Source organism: Aethalodelphis obliquidens, unplaced genomic scaffold (assembly GCF_003676395.1).
Source record: "Aethalodelphis obliquidens isolate GAN/ISIS:26980383/991018 unplaced genomic scaffold, ASM367639v1 scaffold6, whole genome shotgun sequence".
Classification (NCBI taxonomy): Eukaryota; Metazoa; Chordata; class Mammalia; order Artiodactyla; family Delphinidae; genus Aethalodelphis; species Aethalodelphis obliquidens.
This window is the reverse complement of record NW_020837950.1, coordinates 46,070,857-46,090,013: the sequence shown is the minus strand read 5'-3', so window position 1 is coordinate 46,090,013 and position 19,157 is coordinate 46,070,857. Positions and strand designations below refer to the sequence as shown.

At 37.8% G+C, this 19,157-nt stretch overlaps 1 protein-coding gene across 1 annotated transcript; it reads right to left on the bottom strand.

The window, feature by feature from the left end:
- Window positions 1-1,791: 1,791 nt before the first annotated feature.
- RRH (retinal pigment epithelium-derived rhodopsin homolog) lies at window positions 1,792-18,352 on the bottom strand. The gene is made up of 7 exons (XM_027103504.1): window positions 16,621-18,352; window positions 11,427-11,617; window positions 9,801-9,900; window positions 9,110-9,263; window positions 8,017-8,185; window positions 3,834-4,012; window positions 1,792-2,534 (listed from the first exon to the last, which is right to left on the bottom strand). The coding sequence occupies exons 1-7, from the start codon at window positions 16,724-16,726 to the stop codon at window positions 2,420-2,422; spliced, it is 1,014 nt and encodes a 337-aa protein (XP_026959305.1). The 5' UTR covers window positions 16,727-18,352; the 3' UTR covers window positions 1,792-2,419.
- Between the last annotated feature and the right edge of the window lie 805 nt (window positions 18,353-19,157).

Below are 19,157 nucleotides of genomic sequence, written 5' to 3'. Positions count from 1 at the left end.
AAAGCACCGAGCTGATCTCCCTGTGCTATGAGGCTGCTTCCCACTAGCTATCTACCTTACGTTTGGTAGTGGATATATGTCCATGCCACTCTCTCACTTTGTCCCAGCTTACACTTCCCCCTCCCCATGTCCTCAATTCCATTCTCTACGTCTGCATCTTTATTCCTGTCCTGCCCCTACGTTCTTCAGAACCTTATTTTTTTTTTTAGATTCCATATATATGTGTTAGCATATGGTATTTGTTTTTCTCTTTCTGACTTACTTCACTCTGTATGACAGACTCTAGGTCCATCCACCTCACTACAAATAACTCAATTTCGTTTCTTTTTATGGCTGAGTAATATTCCATTGTATATATGTGCCACATCTTCTTTATCCATTCATCTGTCGATGGACACTTAGGTTGCTTCCATGTCCTAGCTATTGTAAATAGTGCTGCAATGAACATTGTGGTACATGACTCTTTTTGAATTATGGTTTTCTCAGTGTATATGCCCAGTAGTGGGATGGCTGGGTCGTATGGTAGTTCTATTTTTAGTTTTTGTTTTGAATTTTTGAATTTTATTTTTTTATACAGCAGGTTCTTATTAGTTATCCATTTTATACATATTAGTGTATATATGTCAATCCCAATCTCCCAATTCATCACACTATTTTTAGTTTTTTAAGGAACCTCCATATGGTTCTCCATAGTGGCTGTATCAATTAATATTCCCACCAACAGTGCATGAGGGTTCCCTTTTCTCCACACCCTCTCCAGCATTTATTGTTTGTATATATTTTGATGATGGCCATTCTGACTGGTGCGAGGTGATACCTCATTGTAGTTTTGATTTGCATTTCTCTAATGATTAGTGATGTTAAGCATCCTTTCATTATTCAGCCTATTTTATAAGATTATTGTTTCTTGCATTACTAAATGTGTGACTGAACCTCTGATAAAAATAATTATGACTAGACAACTTAAAACAATTGACCAAATATATAGTTCTACAATAAGATCAATGACTGTAATAGTGTAACTCTAGATATGGAAAGAGGCAACAAGAAGGAATCAGTTCCTGGACCATAGCAGACTAGTAAGACAGGCGGTCCAGAGACTTTGGTTACTGCTAACAGGGCCTAGTCCAGTAACAGCACACTGAGTGGCCTATCAACAAAATCCTCGCTTGAACTGGGAATGAGCATTCCTAGCACTGTGGGACAAATTGGTCACGAAATGCCTCTCAAACCTTGGTCAAAATCATGACCAAAAAGGAGGGGATTATAAAATAAAGATATTGCCCACTATCCAGTTCTATAAGAATCAAGTCATTAGGCACTGCAGTCACGGACCTACAATACACCCTGAAAGGAATTCAGGGTAAAGATCAGGATGAGGCACTTTGTTCTCTGGGAAAACTAGCTGAACCAGCCCTCATAGTTAGATATTTTCAGGAGAAAATTTTATAAGCCCAGTTTTTTGCATCTTCCCAAACTTAGAAAAGCACTAAAAACATTAACTAAGATATCTATTCCTTGCTATAGCAGTAACCTTCTACCGAGATGTGTACTTGATTGCACTATATACTGGCCTCCCACCTTACCTCTTTGGAACAGTCCTCAGAGCTTTCTTAAAGACTGTTCTTGGAATATAATCTTGAGGTTGGGTCAAGTAAAATTTTCCATTTCTTTCTTACACTGACTATTAATTTTTTCATCAATAAAACAAAAGATAGGAAAAAAACACAAACATACAAAAACCCTCACTCTGATTAAACTTAATTCTAGTGCCAAATATATGGAAATAATACACATGAAAACAGTAATTAAAAATGCAGAACACATAATAGTATACACAGATTATAAACTGCTATATAAAATATATATGTGCATTGACTGATGCGATTTAAAAGCAATAGTGCTTAATATTCATTTGATCATTTTTATTAAATAGACTTAATAAATAATTGCATTAAATTTTTTAAATTGTGAAGTGCTAAAAATGTTTTCCATTCTAGCTGGGAACATCCAACAACTCATTTCAGTAATTATTTATTAAAGACTATTACTTATTATTAATAATTTATTCTAATATTAAAATAGCAGTTGTTTCTGATCTAACGGAGGGACCAGGCAAGGTACCAGGTACAGCGTAATACATGCCATGATAGGGAGAAAGAGAAGAGGCCTTAATCTCATGTGCCTCTATTCACCAAAGGAGATAAGCAATAAGTTTACATATAAGGAAACAATGAAACATTCCCTACAGTGGCCAGTGCACCAACAGAAGAACTTATAAACTACACGTGAGAAATCTACAGTCTATTAGGACAATCCTCTATGTCTGCATTTGATTGAAATGGGCTCAGATTTTAAGTGAAATTAAATCATTAAAAAAAAAAGCAAATGTTTTGATAATGTGTGCTTTCCTCTTATTTCAGACTTTTCCAGAAGTCAGTGGGTTTTGGGGTACATCCATTGGTAAGATACTCTCCATGGGCATTGCTTGATGAGTCTGACATTTGAACATGGCAAGCATTGCCCTCCGGAACCTACAATAAAAGAGGGAAAATCTGGCATTACCCATGAGGACCTGGCACTTTTAGAGTACTCTCAAACATGGCTATGATGCCACTACTACCAACTGGCATCTCCAGATAAATTTCTGCTTCCAGCTTTAACATCTGCTGTTGAGACCCTTGGTCAATGTATCAAGCGTATGACACAGTTAAAGACCACTTGTGCACCACTGACTATTAACATTGAAGACACTTAATAAAAACCACTAATTATGTCTAAGAGGGTGCATCTAACGTCATTTGCAAGGAATTATTTACTTGAACTAAGGATGTGTATTTCATGCATTTGTTCTTCTGAGCAAAGGCCAGTTTCAATTAAGAGGAGCTTGAGAATGCCTGACCTTTCCTAAAGAACTACCAAGAGACTCTGAATTTAAAATGTGTTCTTTATGCTTCTTATGCAGTCCGCTTCTTAAAAGTTTTTATGTTTCTTCATATATCTGTGGCTAAAGTTGCTTTCCTAACGTGCATAAATACATAAGTGTGGTAGAAGCAGCACTGGCATTCCAGGATCAAATTACTTCACCTCTACTGAGATTTTTCTGGTCAAATATTTAAGCACAGTAGATTGGTTCATCCCAATCTACTGTAGATTGGTTCATCTACTGTTACATCTTTAAGCAGTAACAGGAAATGAAGCAGTGTAAGCTTCACTGATGAGGCAGGAAAGAAATCCTTGCTCAGAGGCTCAACAAAGGGGGGAAGGGGAAGATTCTCAACTATTCTGAGTGACTACACACTCCTGAAGCCCTTTATGTTAGCACTGAATTTTTCCTTGCATTTGAATGATATGTCTTCCTCCTAGTAAATATACAACTATGCTACCCACTTAGGGAGTCCAACTGGCCTTGCTTTGTCCATTTTCCAGTAATAGAACTACTCTCTTCTTTGCAAAACCAATTCCATGTATTTTAAATGGGGTAACCATGTGATCCAAGCTGAGCTCACCATTGACCATCCAGGGCCACTTCTGCCAGAAAGCCATGTGAGACGAAATTCACATTTGGGGATGCTTAGCTTGTGGAACTTGGGTCTTGAGTTACCCGTGATTATCTCGCCTCTGTGTAGGAAGAGCCTGTCACAGAACTGGAGCCCTAGACATTTAAGGTCCTAAATGCTTCTCAAGTTGCATGAACCAAATAACTTTTACATTCATCTGAAGTGAGTTTCTGTCACTTACCTTCCCAAAAGTTTTAGAACATTATCCATTGCCTTTTTAACATTCTTTCTGTATACTTTTTTTAGTTGAGAACCATTTTAGACATAACTTACTTTTTATTAGCAATCACATAAATACAGGGATTGTAGAATGTAGAAGATTTTGCAAACAGTGGAGCTAGGATGGCCACTGAGGGAGGAATCTTCTTCGGGTCACCAAAAGAAGCCCATAAGCACACGATGGAATAAGGGGACCATGCCACCAGAAACATGAGTATCATTATCACAGACATCTGTAAAAGAAATCAATATTCGCCAAACCCAATATCTAAAATATCAAAATAACTAATATACCTTAAACTGCATGAAAAATTATCTGGATTGGAACTTGAATAAATTTATGTTTTTGAAGACACAGAGGAAAAACTGAATTTTTCCCCTCATACTTTGCTAATGTGCCTGAGGTCATCTATGATAACAAGAGCTTGTGAAATGGACAGACTGGTGCACGAATGTAAAGAATGCCGGCTTTCTTTTGGTGAGCTGGGGAGAATACAAAAGCTGGCCTGGATGACAGGCAGAAGGACCCACTCCTGGCCCACTTGGAGTAACTGTGCTAGGGACTGCTGGTGTTGCGCTTTCTTTTCCTCACTCTCATCTGCTAATCTAGAAAACAACTTTCTAACTCTCTAAACTCAATGTGAAAAAAAAAAAAGTCCTCTATTGAGTTCAGGGAATTCTCATACAGGCCATTTGAGCTTGGTATATAATAAATCACATATAATACGTACAGTGCAGATAATTTTGTAAAGGAGCTATCCTTATATTTTGTTTGAATGAAAAATTATAATTACATTGCTCCCTCCTGATTGCCCATTAAAAAGACAGAAAAGGTTTAAAAAGACATAAACACATAAGGTCTGAGAACCACAGATTAGACAGCTCTGTAAAAGTTAAAATTGAATAACCATTAGACAAGTGGCATATTACTTATCAGACTTGAGAATGATTTAAAAAAAAATTTTTTTTTAATTTTAAAGAGCCAGGAATGAGGGAAAATCAGGTACAGGTGAATCCACTCCACAGAACTACAGAAAGCCTCAGGAATTGGAGATGACAGTTCTGAATGTGGGGCTGCACTTGGAACCTAAAACACAAAAACTCATTAAAATCTGCAAAAAGAAGCAGTTAGACTTCTGAATCCCCTCTCTGTTCAGCTAGGAAACAGCCCCCTCTCCCCAGAAGAACCCCAAGGGTCAGTGTAAGAGAGGGTAAAGCAGGGAAACTTGAGACTGGGGGACACCGGGCTCAGCTGAGAGCTGGCGTACTGTCCTGAAAAGAGGGGGGCTGCACGCTGTCCCTTCCCTGCACTGAGCCATGAGAATGTGGGTACACAGACTTTTATCTCCTACCCAGAAAGGCGAAAGAATCTTCTCGCCTTGGAAACTGACCAGCCCAGAAGAAAATACCCAGAGGTACAGATCATTAGAAACCCCCCTCTCCAAAGACATATCCCAGTGAAAGAGCACAGCGAGAGCTCACAATCAACTTTTTAGCGCATCACTCTTAAATATGCAGGGACAGTCACTGATCACCAGACATTGAGGAAACACGCAAACTGACAGGCAGAGACCAAAACAGTGCAGGAACTCGGGGGAAAAAAAATATGTGATGAACAGAAGGAAAATGTAAATATATACACAATATCATCACAGAAATGAGAGAAGATACACATGCATTAAACAAGAAGAGGACACTATCAAAAAGAAGTACAGAGTATAAAATAATGCTTCCATCTCATCTATAAAAGTGAAAGCAGAATTTTAAAAATGCAACAGGAAGGTTGAAATGTATGGTCAGCCAGGGTAAGGGTGAGGTAAATAAGGTGAACTGTGCAAGTGCAGGGTCAGATCCTGTCTTTATTTAATATTTTATATTTTGTTCAATGTGGATTTTCTACATAAATTTTGATTTTTTAAAATACTGCACTAACTACTTGATTTTTTGATTACTGAGCTTTTAGGCACCTGCTTAAATTTTGCACCCCAGGCTTGAGCCTCACTCTCCTCACCCAATCCCAGTCCTGGACATGGTTGCAGAAATCTCTCAGAAAGTAGAAACAGGGACTTCCCTGGCGGTCCAGTGGTTAAGACTTCGCCTTCTAATGCAGGGGGTGTGGGTTCGATCGCTATTTGGTGAGCTAAGATCCCACAGGCCTCCCGGCCAAAAAACCAAAACATAAAACAGGAGGAATATTGTAACAAATTCAATAAAGACTTCAAAAATGGTCCACATCAAAAAAAAATTTTTAAAAAAGAAGAAAGTAGGAACAAAAACAAACAGGGGACTTCCCTGGTGGTGCAGTGGTTAAGAATCCGCCTGCCAATGCATGGGACATGGGTTCAAGCCCTGCTCTGAGAAGATCCCACATACCCCAGAGCAACTTAGCCCGTGCACCACAACTACTGAAGCCCGCACACCTAGAGCCCATGCTCCGCAACAAGAGAAGCCACTGCAATGAGAAGCCCGCACACCACAACAAAGAGTAACCCCTGCTCACCGCAACTAGAGAAAGCCCACGCTCAACAATGAAGACCCAACACAGCCAAAAATAAATAAATAAAAACAAAACAAAAAACAGAAATAATGCAGGAGAGAATATTTAAGAAAATTAAAAGACAAATCCAGGAGATTAAATACTCAAATAAAAAGAGTTCCAGAAAAAGAGAACAGAGAAAACAAAATGGGAGGTGAAACTCACCAGGGAAATAATACAAGGAAACTCCCAGAAGGGAAGACCTGAGTCTCCACATAGAAAGCGTTCACCCAGTACCCAGCACGTGGGTGAATAAAGAGCCACACCAAGGCATATCGGCGTGACATTTCAGAAAACTGGAGACACAGAGAAAATCACAAGCTTCCAGAGAGAACGCAGATCACTGGAATGCTGTCAGCCTTCTCAATAGTGACACCTGAAGCCGAGAGACTACATAGAGTAATGTCTTCAAAATTCTTTGAAAGTCATTTTTCTACTTAGAATTCCGTACCAAGCAAACAATCGGTCAAACATAATCGTAGAATTAAGACATTTTCAGGCACGCAAAATCTTAAACATTTGACTTCCTTGTAACCTTCTCAAGACTCTATTAGAGAATGTGTTACACCAAATGTGAAGGAGTTAACCAAAAAAAAAAAGGAAGACATACAATTCAGAAAACGGGTGATCTGACCTATGAGATAGGCCAAAGGCATTCCCAGCTGGTGACAAAGGAGATGTGGCTGGCTTCCTAGGTAGTCATCCTAAAGAACAGCCAGTGTAGACTAGGGCAAGAGATCTGGCGGGTGTCAGGAGGGTAGCGCCAAGAAAAGGATGAAGTCGACCTAGTCTCTGATGTATCTGAAAATACTAAGAGGAGACTGAAGCCTCTGGTGGAGAGTTTAGAGATGAATTAGTGACAGGTACACAGAAGAGTCAGCAAACAAAGCTACAGAGAGAGAGAGAGAGGGAGAGAAGAGAAGGGGAGAGAGATGAACGGAGGAAGAGAAAGAGAAAAGGAATGAACTGTTAACTCCAAAGGGGAAAAAATTGTATAAAAGAAGAAATATAAATCAGAGTCTTACAGAGATTTTCAATAAATAAAATTTAGATAATCACAATAATGTAAAATTGGCTCTTCATCTAACCAAATATTAACATTTTACTGATAAGATGAGAGATAAACGCTGGTGGGGAGGAGTAGGAAAGGTTGGTGGTATAAGAAAAATTTTCTTTGTCTATAGTAGGAAATCAAGAAGTAACAGCAAAGAAAAATAACTAAAACAGGGCTCCCCTGGTGGCGCAGTGGTTAAGAATCCGTCTGCCAATGCAGGGGACACGGGTTCGAGCCCTGGTCCGGGAAGATCCCACATGCCATGGAGCAACTAAGCCCGTGCGCCACAACTACTGAGCCCGCACGCCTAGAGCTCATGCCTCGCAACAAGAGAAGCCACTGCAATAAGGAGCCCGTGCAACGCAATGAAGAGTAGCCCCTGCTCGCCACAACTAGAGAAAGCCCACGTGCAGCAACAAAGACCCAACGCAGCCAAAAATAAATAAATAAATAAATTTATTTAAAAAATAAAAAAATTACCCAAAACAGCAGATAAGCACATCATTTAGAAATACGGAGGCCAACACCAGAAAAAAGAGCCAGAGAGTAAGAATCGGGAGTTGGGGAGAGATGACTGCAGGGGCCAAGGAACCATGTCCATGTAAAAGCTTGATTACAAAACCCTTTTAAGGATTTTAATGTCTTACCTTTGTTACATCTACCTGATCTGACCAATCTCTGTTGAGATACTCAGTGCAGTTACTAGTAGCATGATGTTTAATGGATTGAGTGACATGGTAATAGCAGTAAAACATCATTATCAAGGGCACAATAAAATTTATCGCAACAACCATCATGGTGTAAGAAACAAAAGATCTGAAAGTAAGAAAAGGAAATAATTAAATCATGACATTAAATCACTACTCATTTAATATACTAAATAGAGTAAGGGAAACAGGATAATTATCAGAAATAATACTGGCACTGTCCAGCAGTCATTATATTATTAAATAGCTTAGGAAGTGCATTTGACTTTGAGTTCATTTGGACTAGGGGTTGGCAAACTATGACCTGTGGGCCAAATCCAGCCTGTCGCCTGTCTTTGTAAATAAAATTTTATTGGAACCACATTCATCACATACAGTCTAGGGCTGCTATCACAGGCAGAGCTGAATAGTTGCAATGGAGACAGTCTTGCCTGTAAAGCCTAAAATACTTATTTTTTGACCTTGCACTAAATCTAAAAAGTTTTAGATTTAGTTTGAGAGTTAGAAATTTTCTATTTGCTTTTCTTCATAATCTTTCATTTCCTTTAATAAACTAAATTACCCCCTTTTCCCTGGTAAATATAGGAAAGCATCACTGATGAGCAAGCAAATCCTTGCAGTGACTGTGCTTTTGCTGCATAATTCTCAGGAGATGCTTTATTACCAGATCATCTAGAAAAGAAAGCCTGGACTTTTGCCAGATCTGCACACTGTCTAGCTCCACTAACACTCCTTTTCCCCATCAGGTCCTACCTCTAAGGTGCGGATATTGGAAGGATTCTCTGTTTTGCCTTTGCTGCCAGAAGATAGAGGAAGGAACAGAGCAGGGGACAAGGGGAGCTGGATGGCCTTTCCTTGAAAATAAGCATAATTCACTTTTCTCAATTCATCTCTGCTGTAATCATATCATCTATACCAAGGAAGATCTTTGTCATCTCTGCATGAGAAACATTTGATCTGACCTTAAATTGAAATGGTGAGAAAATGTCTACACTAGAAGCATTTGATTATAAAGTGTAAACATGTCTCTTACACATCATTTTTCCGCCAGTTTATGGTACAGGTGGCCCCAGTAGGATCTGGGGCATAACTAGCCCACCCAACAATAGGCATCAAAGCCCAAAAGAGGCCATTGAACCAGGCCCCCAGAATCATGCTGATGTAAGTGTTGGTGGTCATTCTTCTTCCTATTAACAAACATATGGAACATCAAAGTCATTTCCCAATGATGTGATTCATATCTTCATTTTGTTTTAACTGATTATTCAAAGTTGTCATCAAATAGATTCTTCACAGAGCACTTTAGTTCACACAAAGCCTATCTACATGAATCACATTCTGAAAAAAAAAATGACATTTAAGCTGAAACCTGAATGATAAAATGATCAGTCAGAGGATAGAAATGGAGAAACACTAGGGAAATAGCATTTACAAAGACCCCAAAGTGGGAAAGGGTTTGGCTAGTACCCCAAAGTGAGAGGACCCCAGAACACACTGGAAAGGTAGCCCGGGGCCAGAATGTGTGGGACCTTGGAGGCTGTGTTATGAAATTTGGGTTTTATTCTAGGTATAATAGAAAATCACTGAAACTTTCAGTCAAGGATTATCAGAGAAATATGACTGACTGTGTTGCAAGCCATACATTTACATTTTGAAGTGAATGTGTATCGAGCAGTACTTAGGCAAAAATGGGTTCACTGAGAAAGCTGAGAAAAGTGCTGTACCTGCATCAGGACAGCAGATGGTCAGGTATCGATCCACAGCCACAACTGTGAGCAATCCAATACTTGCCATTCCAAAAAAGATATTCAATCCAGCATAAATCTGAAGATTAAAATTGGAAAGATTCCACCATTCTACACATCCTCCCAAGAGACATTTACACTTTTATCCCATTGCTAAAATATATTTTAAATACACTGAGAGTTTTTTATTTTACTAATTTTAAAATATATCATCTATTGTCAAATTATAAGTGGTTTAATAAAGGCATTTATAGAAAATGTTTTGAGACTTCATTAATTAAAATAAACTTTTTAAAAAATGTTAAGGCTTAAAGTAAAACTTCTATACATACTCTGTGGAGTGCAAAAACAAACCATAAATTAAGTGCAATGCATATAACCAACAAAAGACTGCTATTCAGAAGACAGACAATTCAACAGGCTGAAAAGACAAACAGAAAAATGGGCTATTAACACAAGAGGAAACCTGCATGTTTATGACATAAGATGTACAATCACATTAAATCTTGAAAGAAATGCAAATTATAAGATACTATTTTATATCCATCAAAATGCTACAAATTCCAAGTCTGACAACCCCAAGTGTTGGAGAAAATGTAGAGTAACAGAAGTTCTAGCAACTGGCACAACCATTTTGGAGAGAAACTTGTCCACATCTGATAAAACTGAAGGTAAACATTATCTACAACCGAACCATTCCTTTCCTAGTAATGTATCTAAACTCTCACACATTGCAGAAAAAGACATGTATGAGAACAATTTATTGAAGCCTTGTTTGTGGTTTAAAAAAATTGGAAACAGGGAATTCTCTGGCAGTCCAGTGGTTAGGACTCGGTGCTTTCACTGATGGGGCCTGGGTTCCATCCCTGGTCGGGGAACTAAGATCCCACAAGCCAAGCCACATGGGGCAGCCAAAGAAAAAAAGAAAAAAATTTAAAAAACCCCAAACAACCTGAAGCACATATTGCAAAACATTAAGGTTTGACAAAACTGGTTAGCGTACACATGGGTATTCCCTACTCTCTACTCTTTTCATTTTATTCTCTATAGTTTTAGAGCTTAAAATAGCTAACTGTTTTAAAAAATTAGGCCAAAAGTCATTAATGCAAATTAATATTAATTTATTTTCTTGTCAGTAAAACTCATTGTAGATATATTCACCAGCAATTCTCTTGGAGAACTTTCCATAGAAAAAAATCAGCAACATGTTGTTTAACTACATTACTTAGATATTATGACACAGTCATTATTTTATTGTTTCAAATGAAAGCAGAGTATTTCTTTTTGAATTTGTAATATGCAAGTTTTTATTTGAATATGAAAATGTTCACTTTTCTTCTCTAGTTGACTGCTAATTTTTTGTTAGTTTAGTTTTTTCCTTTGAGTTGGGGAAATTTTGAAAATATAATGATGGCGACTGATTTCATTTCTCTTATTAAAGAATATATTTCCCAGTCACTCCTGAAGCCATTTTTATTAAGAGCACCATATCTATTATCCTACATAATCTTATTTGATTGAAACCCTTGGGATTTTTTAAAGACATTTAAATGTACATTTTCTTAATCTACTTTATTTTGCTTTGATTCTAAAGATCTCCAATACCTGACATCCTGCATATCCAAACTTCCAACTTCCATGCAGATCTGAAGCAGCAGACATGGGGTAGCCAATGCTACTGACCCCTATATCAGTAACAGCCAAGTTAATGATAATTGCATTTGTGGGTGTCCGAAGCTCCTTGTACTTAATGAAGATGCCAAGAACTATTATGTTGCTGAGAACACTTATCATACCTGAGAACATAAACAAAAAAATCACACATTTTGTTTGATTTGAATGTGTAAAAGTAGAATCAAATTAAATATTTAAGCTCCTTCAAAAATATAGCAAATCCATTTTGGTTCATTTATTTGAAGAGCTTCAGCTATTCTTCAAGCTAGTTGTAATATCTTCACAGCCCTTTTGTAAAACAGAAATATAAAAATTAAAGCACAAAGAATCTACCAGTTGCATAAACCAGCACTAAAGACTGGTGTTAATGTCATCACTATTGATCACTCTGTCCTTGATGTTATTCCCTTGCATGTCATGATACCACCACCACTGATTTTTAGGATATACATATGATCATACAATCTCCTTTGGCAGCTTAATTTTCTCATCCTCCTTCCTGAAGCCTGAGGCTCTCCTTTCTCTATAGTTTCTCAAGCCTCAGCTATCATTCTATCCTAACAGTGCTTCTGTCACTTTCCATCCCTGAAATATGTTCCAGTCCCGCATCCCTTTTCATACAATTCATTGCCATTAAACATTTATTAAGCATCTACAGTATGTAAGATCATATGACTGTTTCAATATCACTTGAAACTCAACATGTTCAAATCTAAATTCTTTATTACACACACACACACACACCCCTATAGAAGAATGCACACTGCAAGGTTTGGCTATCCAGAGAGGAAGTCGGACTGGCTTTCAGGTCCACTGAGAAGCCTCACAGGCCATATCACCCTAGTCAAGTCTCCACAGCCTGGGATCTGACTTCTAGACCTGCAGGTCCAGAAACTCAATGTTGTCGGTGCTCCAGAATTGGGGATTCAGGTGGACTGATGACTGAACTTCTTAATCTGAATGCCAGTGTTTTCATTTACAACAAGAAATATTGTTGAGTGGACTGGATGTGCATGTCAGCCTGTTTAACACTCCCTACATGCAACAAAGGATGCACACATTTCCCATAAGCCAGATGTGGGCCATATTAGGTTCTAACAGCTGAGAGGCTAGAGCTATTACCAGATTCCTGGGGGAAAAGGAGGGGTAAGGAACAAAAAGCATAGAATGGTGTTCACCATCATGAAGAGAACTCTGGTGATCAGCTCCAGCTATTGCCAGAGAGAGGGAAGGTTTCCAAGCACCAACACCCAAATGTATCAGCTAAGGAAGAACTTCTATTATATCTTGGCACCTTGGTCAAAACTTCCATTCAAAATCCTGTTATACTAATCTTCCAGATTCCTGTTCTTTCCTCCTGCATGCTGCTGGCAGAATAAACTTTCTACAACATAGAATTAACCAAGGCTCTTCTCAAAACCTCCAACACACCCCAACGTCTGCGTGATAAAGTCCACATGTCCCAGCCTGGTATTCCAGGCTCTTTGCCTCAATCTGTTTTTACCCTCTCTAAGCAAATTTTCACACTTGTCAAACAAGCCCTCCATCTAATTATTTATCAAATGCACCAGGCTTGTGGTAAATTTCGACTTTCATTTCTCCCACTTGGAACACCCTACTCCTTTCCTCTACCTTTCCAAATGCTACCCTTCAAAATTCTGTTCAAGGCCAATTCTGCCCCAAAGACTTGTCCTCTGCATAGTATCCTCTCTTCTCTAAATTCTCAAAGTACTTGTTTATATTGTACTTTACCTTATGTGATGCTATATTACTTAATTCATATATGCCTAGTCTTCCTGTGTAGATTTTAGGCTTCTAATCATTTCTATGTTGTATATATGATATATAGCAGATTTATTTAATAAACGGACAACTAAAACTCATATTGCTTAAGGTCTATTATTCCTGCAAGCATAATTAAGGCACAATGATATCAAATTTGATGATTCTTTGGCTCAATATTTTTGCATCTAGTATTGTAGCTCCAAAAAGTTTAGTGAATTGAAGAGTCTTTCTGGGCTAGTTACAGATTTGATGATTTTTAAGTCAGATAAAAACACAGTGCAGTAAATTGTTGCCTGCCAAATATGCAACCAGAATAAAGTAATTGTGCTTTGGGGGCGGTTTTAGATACAACAGGGAGAATGAGGTAAACAATTTAGCCCTTTTTCTATTTTCTCTGCAGCTGTCTCAAGCACTCTACTTTATTTCCTATCTGTAGGTGTTTTCTAATGAGTAGACAATAGATCATTTAGTAGTTAGGTCTATGTTCAGTTAATTTCCCCTTGGCTTCTGTGGCTCTCCTCCAATCTCTTTGGCAGATCCTGCTTAATCTACTTCCTGGCCTTTCTTTCTTCATCTCTACCTTATTAAATATATGCATTGTCCAAGTTTCTGTCCTGGACCTTCTTTCTTTTCACATTCAATATACACTCAGTGATTTCACACAGATCCAAGGCTATATGCTGTTACTTTCCAGATCAGTCTCATAAAATTCAAACTCATGTGCGCAGCTTTTTACGGGACTTCTCTCAAACGGAACCCAGAGATTTTCTCTCTTGACCCAAACATGTTCTTCCCCAGATGTGCTCCCATCTTGATGAATAGCTTCACCATCTATCCAGTGGCCCAAAAGAGAAACCTAGATGTCATCTTTGATGCTCCCTCACCTTCTCCCCCAGTCTCCACATCCAACCATCAACTCTAGCTTCTAGCTCTTGAATGTGTCTATCTCCAATGCTACTACTTCCTCCTCAGAAGTCTTTTAAATCTTAATCACACAGGGGCCACCTACCTGGTCTCTTAGCTACCACTACAGCACATTTCTAAAATACAAACTGGATCATGTCATTCAGTGATTCCCCTATCGCCTTTACGGCTTAGGTCTTTCATTAGCTGGTACACAGCCATCCTCTCAGTCTAGTACCTCTCACGCTTCATCCTACAGTTCACCCGTAATGAATCTATTTCAGATCCTTAATTCGCCATGCCCTCTTGCTCCCCAGCATTAACTGGAGAAAGGGAGAGTGCTCAAGTTGGTAACGTTTGTAAGAGCTACAATCTGAGAGAAATGTTAAATTAAAAATTAAATTTAAAATGAAAAATCTAAATACGCTCTTGGTAAAAGTAACAAATGAAATAAATGCTTTGACTAAATTCTTTTCCTCACGGTTTTGGTTTTGATTTGGACATTTAAGTGAGTTTTGTTAAAGGGAAAGATTGGGGGGCCCAAAGAACAATAAACGTTTGAAAAAAAGCATAAAGAAGTTAGATATGCTCCCTTCAGTTCATCTACTAAAAACACAAACAAACAACACGTACTCATAATATTGATAAAACTGATCCTTGTGATTATACCTGAGGGTTCTAGAGTCAAAACACCTGAGTTCAAATCCTGGCGTAGCTACTTAGTAGATGTGTGTGTTGGGAAAGTTATTTAGACTCTTTATTTGTAAACAGGGAAAATAAAATTTGCTTACTGAATTAGCATAAGGATGAATTATTCTGTACATGTAAATATTTACAACAGTGCTTGGTATATACCAAGTATTCCAATAATAACATTAGTAGTGGTAGCAGTAGTAGTAGTGGTGGTGGTAGTGGTTGGAGTAGTAGTAGCAGTAGTAATAGTAATTCTAGTAGAAGTCATCATTGTCATCATAGTAAGATTACTATTACTATTACTGTTACAGGGGTAAGAACCAGCAAGAATATTTTCTTAACAGGAAAATTTCTTTGCATGCTTCTTTTGTAACCAGATCAAAAAAGATAGCTTTTCTTGGTCATCTACCAAAAACTAACTAAACCAAAAGTTTGTATACAAAGTACTTCTATGTAATTGTGATAAGGAGCTTATCTCTTTAAGTAGCATATTGTTTTCTCCTTTCTGTTGCAACATCAAAAAAAAATTCAAAAAGAAAACAGAACTTATCCAGTGCGTATCATACAGAGGTATTCAAATGAAAAAGTTGGCTGAGGAACCACATTTTCTACCAGAAGTAATACTCTGAATTATGGGGAAACTAAGCAATTATAAAGAATAAACTGGGTACAGTAGGATTTGTTATGTTTTTACTCTACTTTTGAATATACTTGAAAATTTTCATAAGTCAATCCAAAAAATAATAAACAGTTACTTCTAAAACTCATTACTAAGCATAAGTTGAAAATGAAGTGACTAAGCATAAAATTAATACCACAATTCAACCTATACATAAAAAAGGTAATCAGAGAACTTCTATTGTCAATTTCCCCATTCCTTTTTTTCAGCCAACAAGTCTTTATCTTAATCCAATATATGCATCAATGAGTGTGTGTATGTGGGAAGAAAGAAACATTTGTCCAACATATACTGTATATATCACTTAGGTATATTTGTGCATTATTTAATTTTACTCTTCAAAACAATTGTGACAGTAGCTTATTCTTATCCCCATTTTACAGATATGAAAATGGAAGAACAAAAAACTTGCTCACTGTTACAAAGATACTAAAAATTGAAAACCAAAGCTCAGTTTTCCAATACAGCATTCGAAAATGAGCTCAATTTACAAACTCCGTCCTCAGTGACAATACACTCTGCTCTCTCTTTTTATGACTTTAATTTTCTTTCCAGGATCTTTCGATCTTAACTAGATTCCACCACCAAGGACAAAACAACAGAAAGTATGTATGAGAATAGTAAATGCTATAAAAATACATCTTTGCCATGGTGCACACTACTCCCCAATAAAAACTTAATTTGACAATGTAATAACCAAACATATGGATAATCACTCATTTTATAAAAAACTTTTCTCAGCCCCATTTCACGGCTCTCACTGCCTATCAAAATTCAAAATAACTTGTTATATTAACCACCATTAACAATGTTTCCATTTATTTTCACCTACATTCTCTTTTTGATCCTTACAGCCAGGAAGTAGAGCAAGTATTATCATCCTTATTTATCACATGAGCACCCCAGCTGAGAAAGGATACGTGACTTCTCAAGGTTGGCCAACAATATAGAACTTGAAACATTATCTCTGAACCCATGCTTTTTCTACTACCTTATGCTGAAAACCTCTGCTTTTCTTCACTTATTCAAAAACAAAATAACTATTAATGGAATAAACATCCATACCTGCCGTAATCAAGTAAGCTGCAACAATATTGTGTTCAGTCTGTGAAAAGGTCGAGCCGTCTTCATTCTTTGAGTCTGAACTGTTGCCTAAATTATTCCTTAGCATTTTGGAGGGAAGATATCAAGATAGCCTTCATAATGGGCCTTCAATATCTATGAAATGTTTCAAAAGCCACCTAGGGAAGAATTTTCAGAACCAATCATTTCCACTTAAAGACCTCAAAGAAGGGCCTTTTCATAGAGGCCCTCCCTTAACAAATTTAATTGGGCTAAAGAGGAAAGGATTTTTAATTCCCAGAACAAGGGAAAAGCTTATTAGCAAAATAAAGAGAAATAACGAGCAACACACATTTTAACCAATTAGGGCATCAGCTTTATATCCAAGGAGATTATCAAGTGCACACATCCCATTTAAACAATAAACAAACTCAGAAAATCAGATCAGGACCTGACCTAACTGATTTCTGCAGGAAATCAGTTTCAAAATTAAGAGCCAGACTTACTGCTCTAAAACGATTCAGATTAAGGTCCCTGTTTTCTGTTTGACCCTTTCAAGTTTTCCATTTCAATTCCTTTTGTTTTTTCCATAACAATTTAAATCATTAGAGTTAAGTAAAGAAGTAATCTCCCCCATCCTTCCAAATTTTACTCCCCTAATGGTAATAATATTGTTCGGTGTATATTCTGCTTTTCTTTGCTTACAGAAACATGTATTTATACAACTGTTTGAGGTTTCTTCCACTTTTTTTTTCATTCTTTTCAAAAAATGGGGAGCTATGTATATATAAAATCATTCTGTAATTTGTTTTCCCCGAAAGCCATACCATAAATTCCAGGTCAATAAAGCATGAATATAGCATGATCTACTTTACAATTCACTTCAGTTCATTTACCCTACACTTTCATATGCACAAGTAGTTAATCTGGTAATAATCATAGCATGCACCAGCAAAGTATCTAGATTCAATAATTCATCTTGTAAAGTACTGGGCAATTCTAATATTCTGGATTATATTGTTATAACTCCAAAAGTGGGTAACATAAGTGGGTGACAATCTAATATGAACATTTATTGTTAGAATAATATATCCCTATACCTTTTTTCCTCATATTCTTTATGCCATGTAATATAAAAATCTTATTCTTCTCAATACTGAATTTCTAAAAATCAGTAACTTTACAGAAATGCTAGATGCACCAAAGTTAACAGTGTAAGCATATAATAGAACCACTAGAGGGCTATATTTACCCACTTAATTTAATTTTATAAATCTTAGAATGGCACAGCAAGAAGGGACTGGATAATGCTTTTGCCTCAATTCTCAGTTATACACATATATAAACTGAAGAAGTTGAAATCAGGTTGGTCGATCTGTCCCAGATCCCATAGCTACTAGTACTCAAATTTTTATAAACATAATGAAATATTTGTAAGTGTATCTATACTAGGAAAGTGAATCTCTTTAGTATTCCAATATCAAAATATTTTCAAATGACCCTAAAGCAATGAACATAGTACCTAAGATGACCTCTCCCTGTTAAAAATCTATGGGTTGTTAGGTTTTAAGTCTCTTTTCTTTTTTTTTTCTTTTTTTGCATTCACCATTCACTCAAAATTTTTTGAGTTTACTTTGGTTCATACTCCCTTCCTTTTCTGTAATGGATTATGTCTAGTTAGTTTTAGTACCCATTTAAACCTTCCAGAAATAATTTTTTCTATTTATAAGAACTGAAGAGGAGAGATTGGTTCAAGATGGCGGAGTAGAAGGATGTGCGCTCACACCCTCTTGTGAGAGCACTGGAATCACAACTAACTGCTGAACGATCATTGACAGGAAGACATTGGAACTCATCAAAAAAGATACCCCACATCCAAATACAAAGGAGAAGCCGCAGTGAGACGGTAGGAGGGGCACAATCACAATCAAATCAAATCCCGTAACTGCTGGGTGGGTGACTCACAAACTGGGGAACACTTATACCACAGAAGTCCACCCACTGGAGTGAAGGTTCAGAGCCCCACGTCAGGCTTCCCAACCTGGGGGTCCAGCAACGGGAGGAGAAATTCCAAGAGAATCATGCTCTGAAGGCTACCAGGATTTGATTGCAGGACTCCGACAGGACTGGGGGAAACAGAGACTCCACTCTTGGAAGGGCACACACAAAACAATGTGCACATCGGGACCCAAGGGAAGGAGCAGTGACCCCAGGGGAGACTGAACCAGACCTACCTGCTAGTGTTGGAGGGTTTCCTGCAGAGGCGGGGGTGGCTGTGGCTCACCGTGGGGACAAGGACACTGGCAGCTGAAGTTCTGGAAGTACTCCTTGGCGTGAGCCCTCCCAGAGTCCGCCATTAGCCCCACCAAAGAGCAGGGTAGGTTCCAGTGCTGGGTCGCCTCAGGCCAAACAACCAACAGGGAGGGAACCCACCCCACTCATCAGCAGAGAAGCAGATTAAAGTTTTCCTGAGCTCTGCACACCAGAGCAACACCCAGCTCTACCCACCACCAATCCCTACCATCAGGAAGCTTGCACAA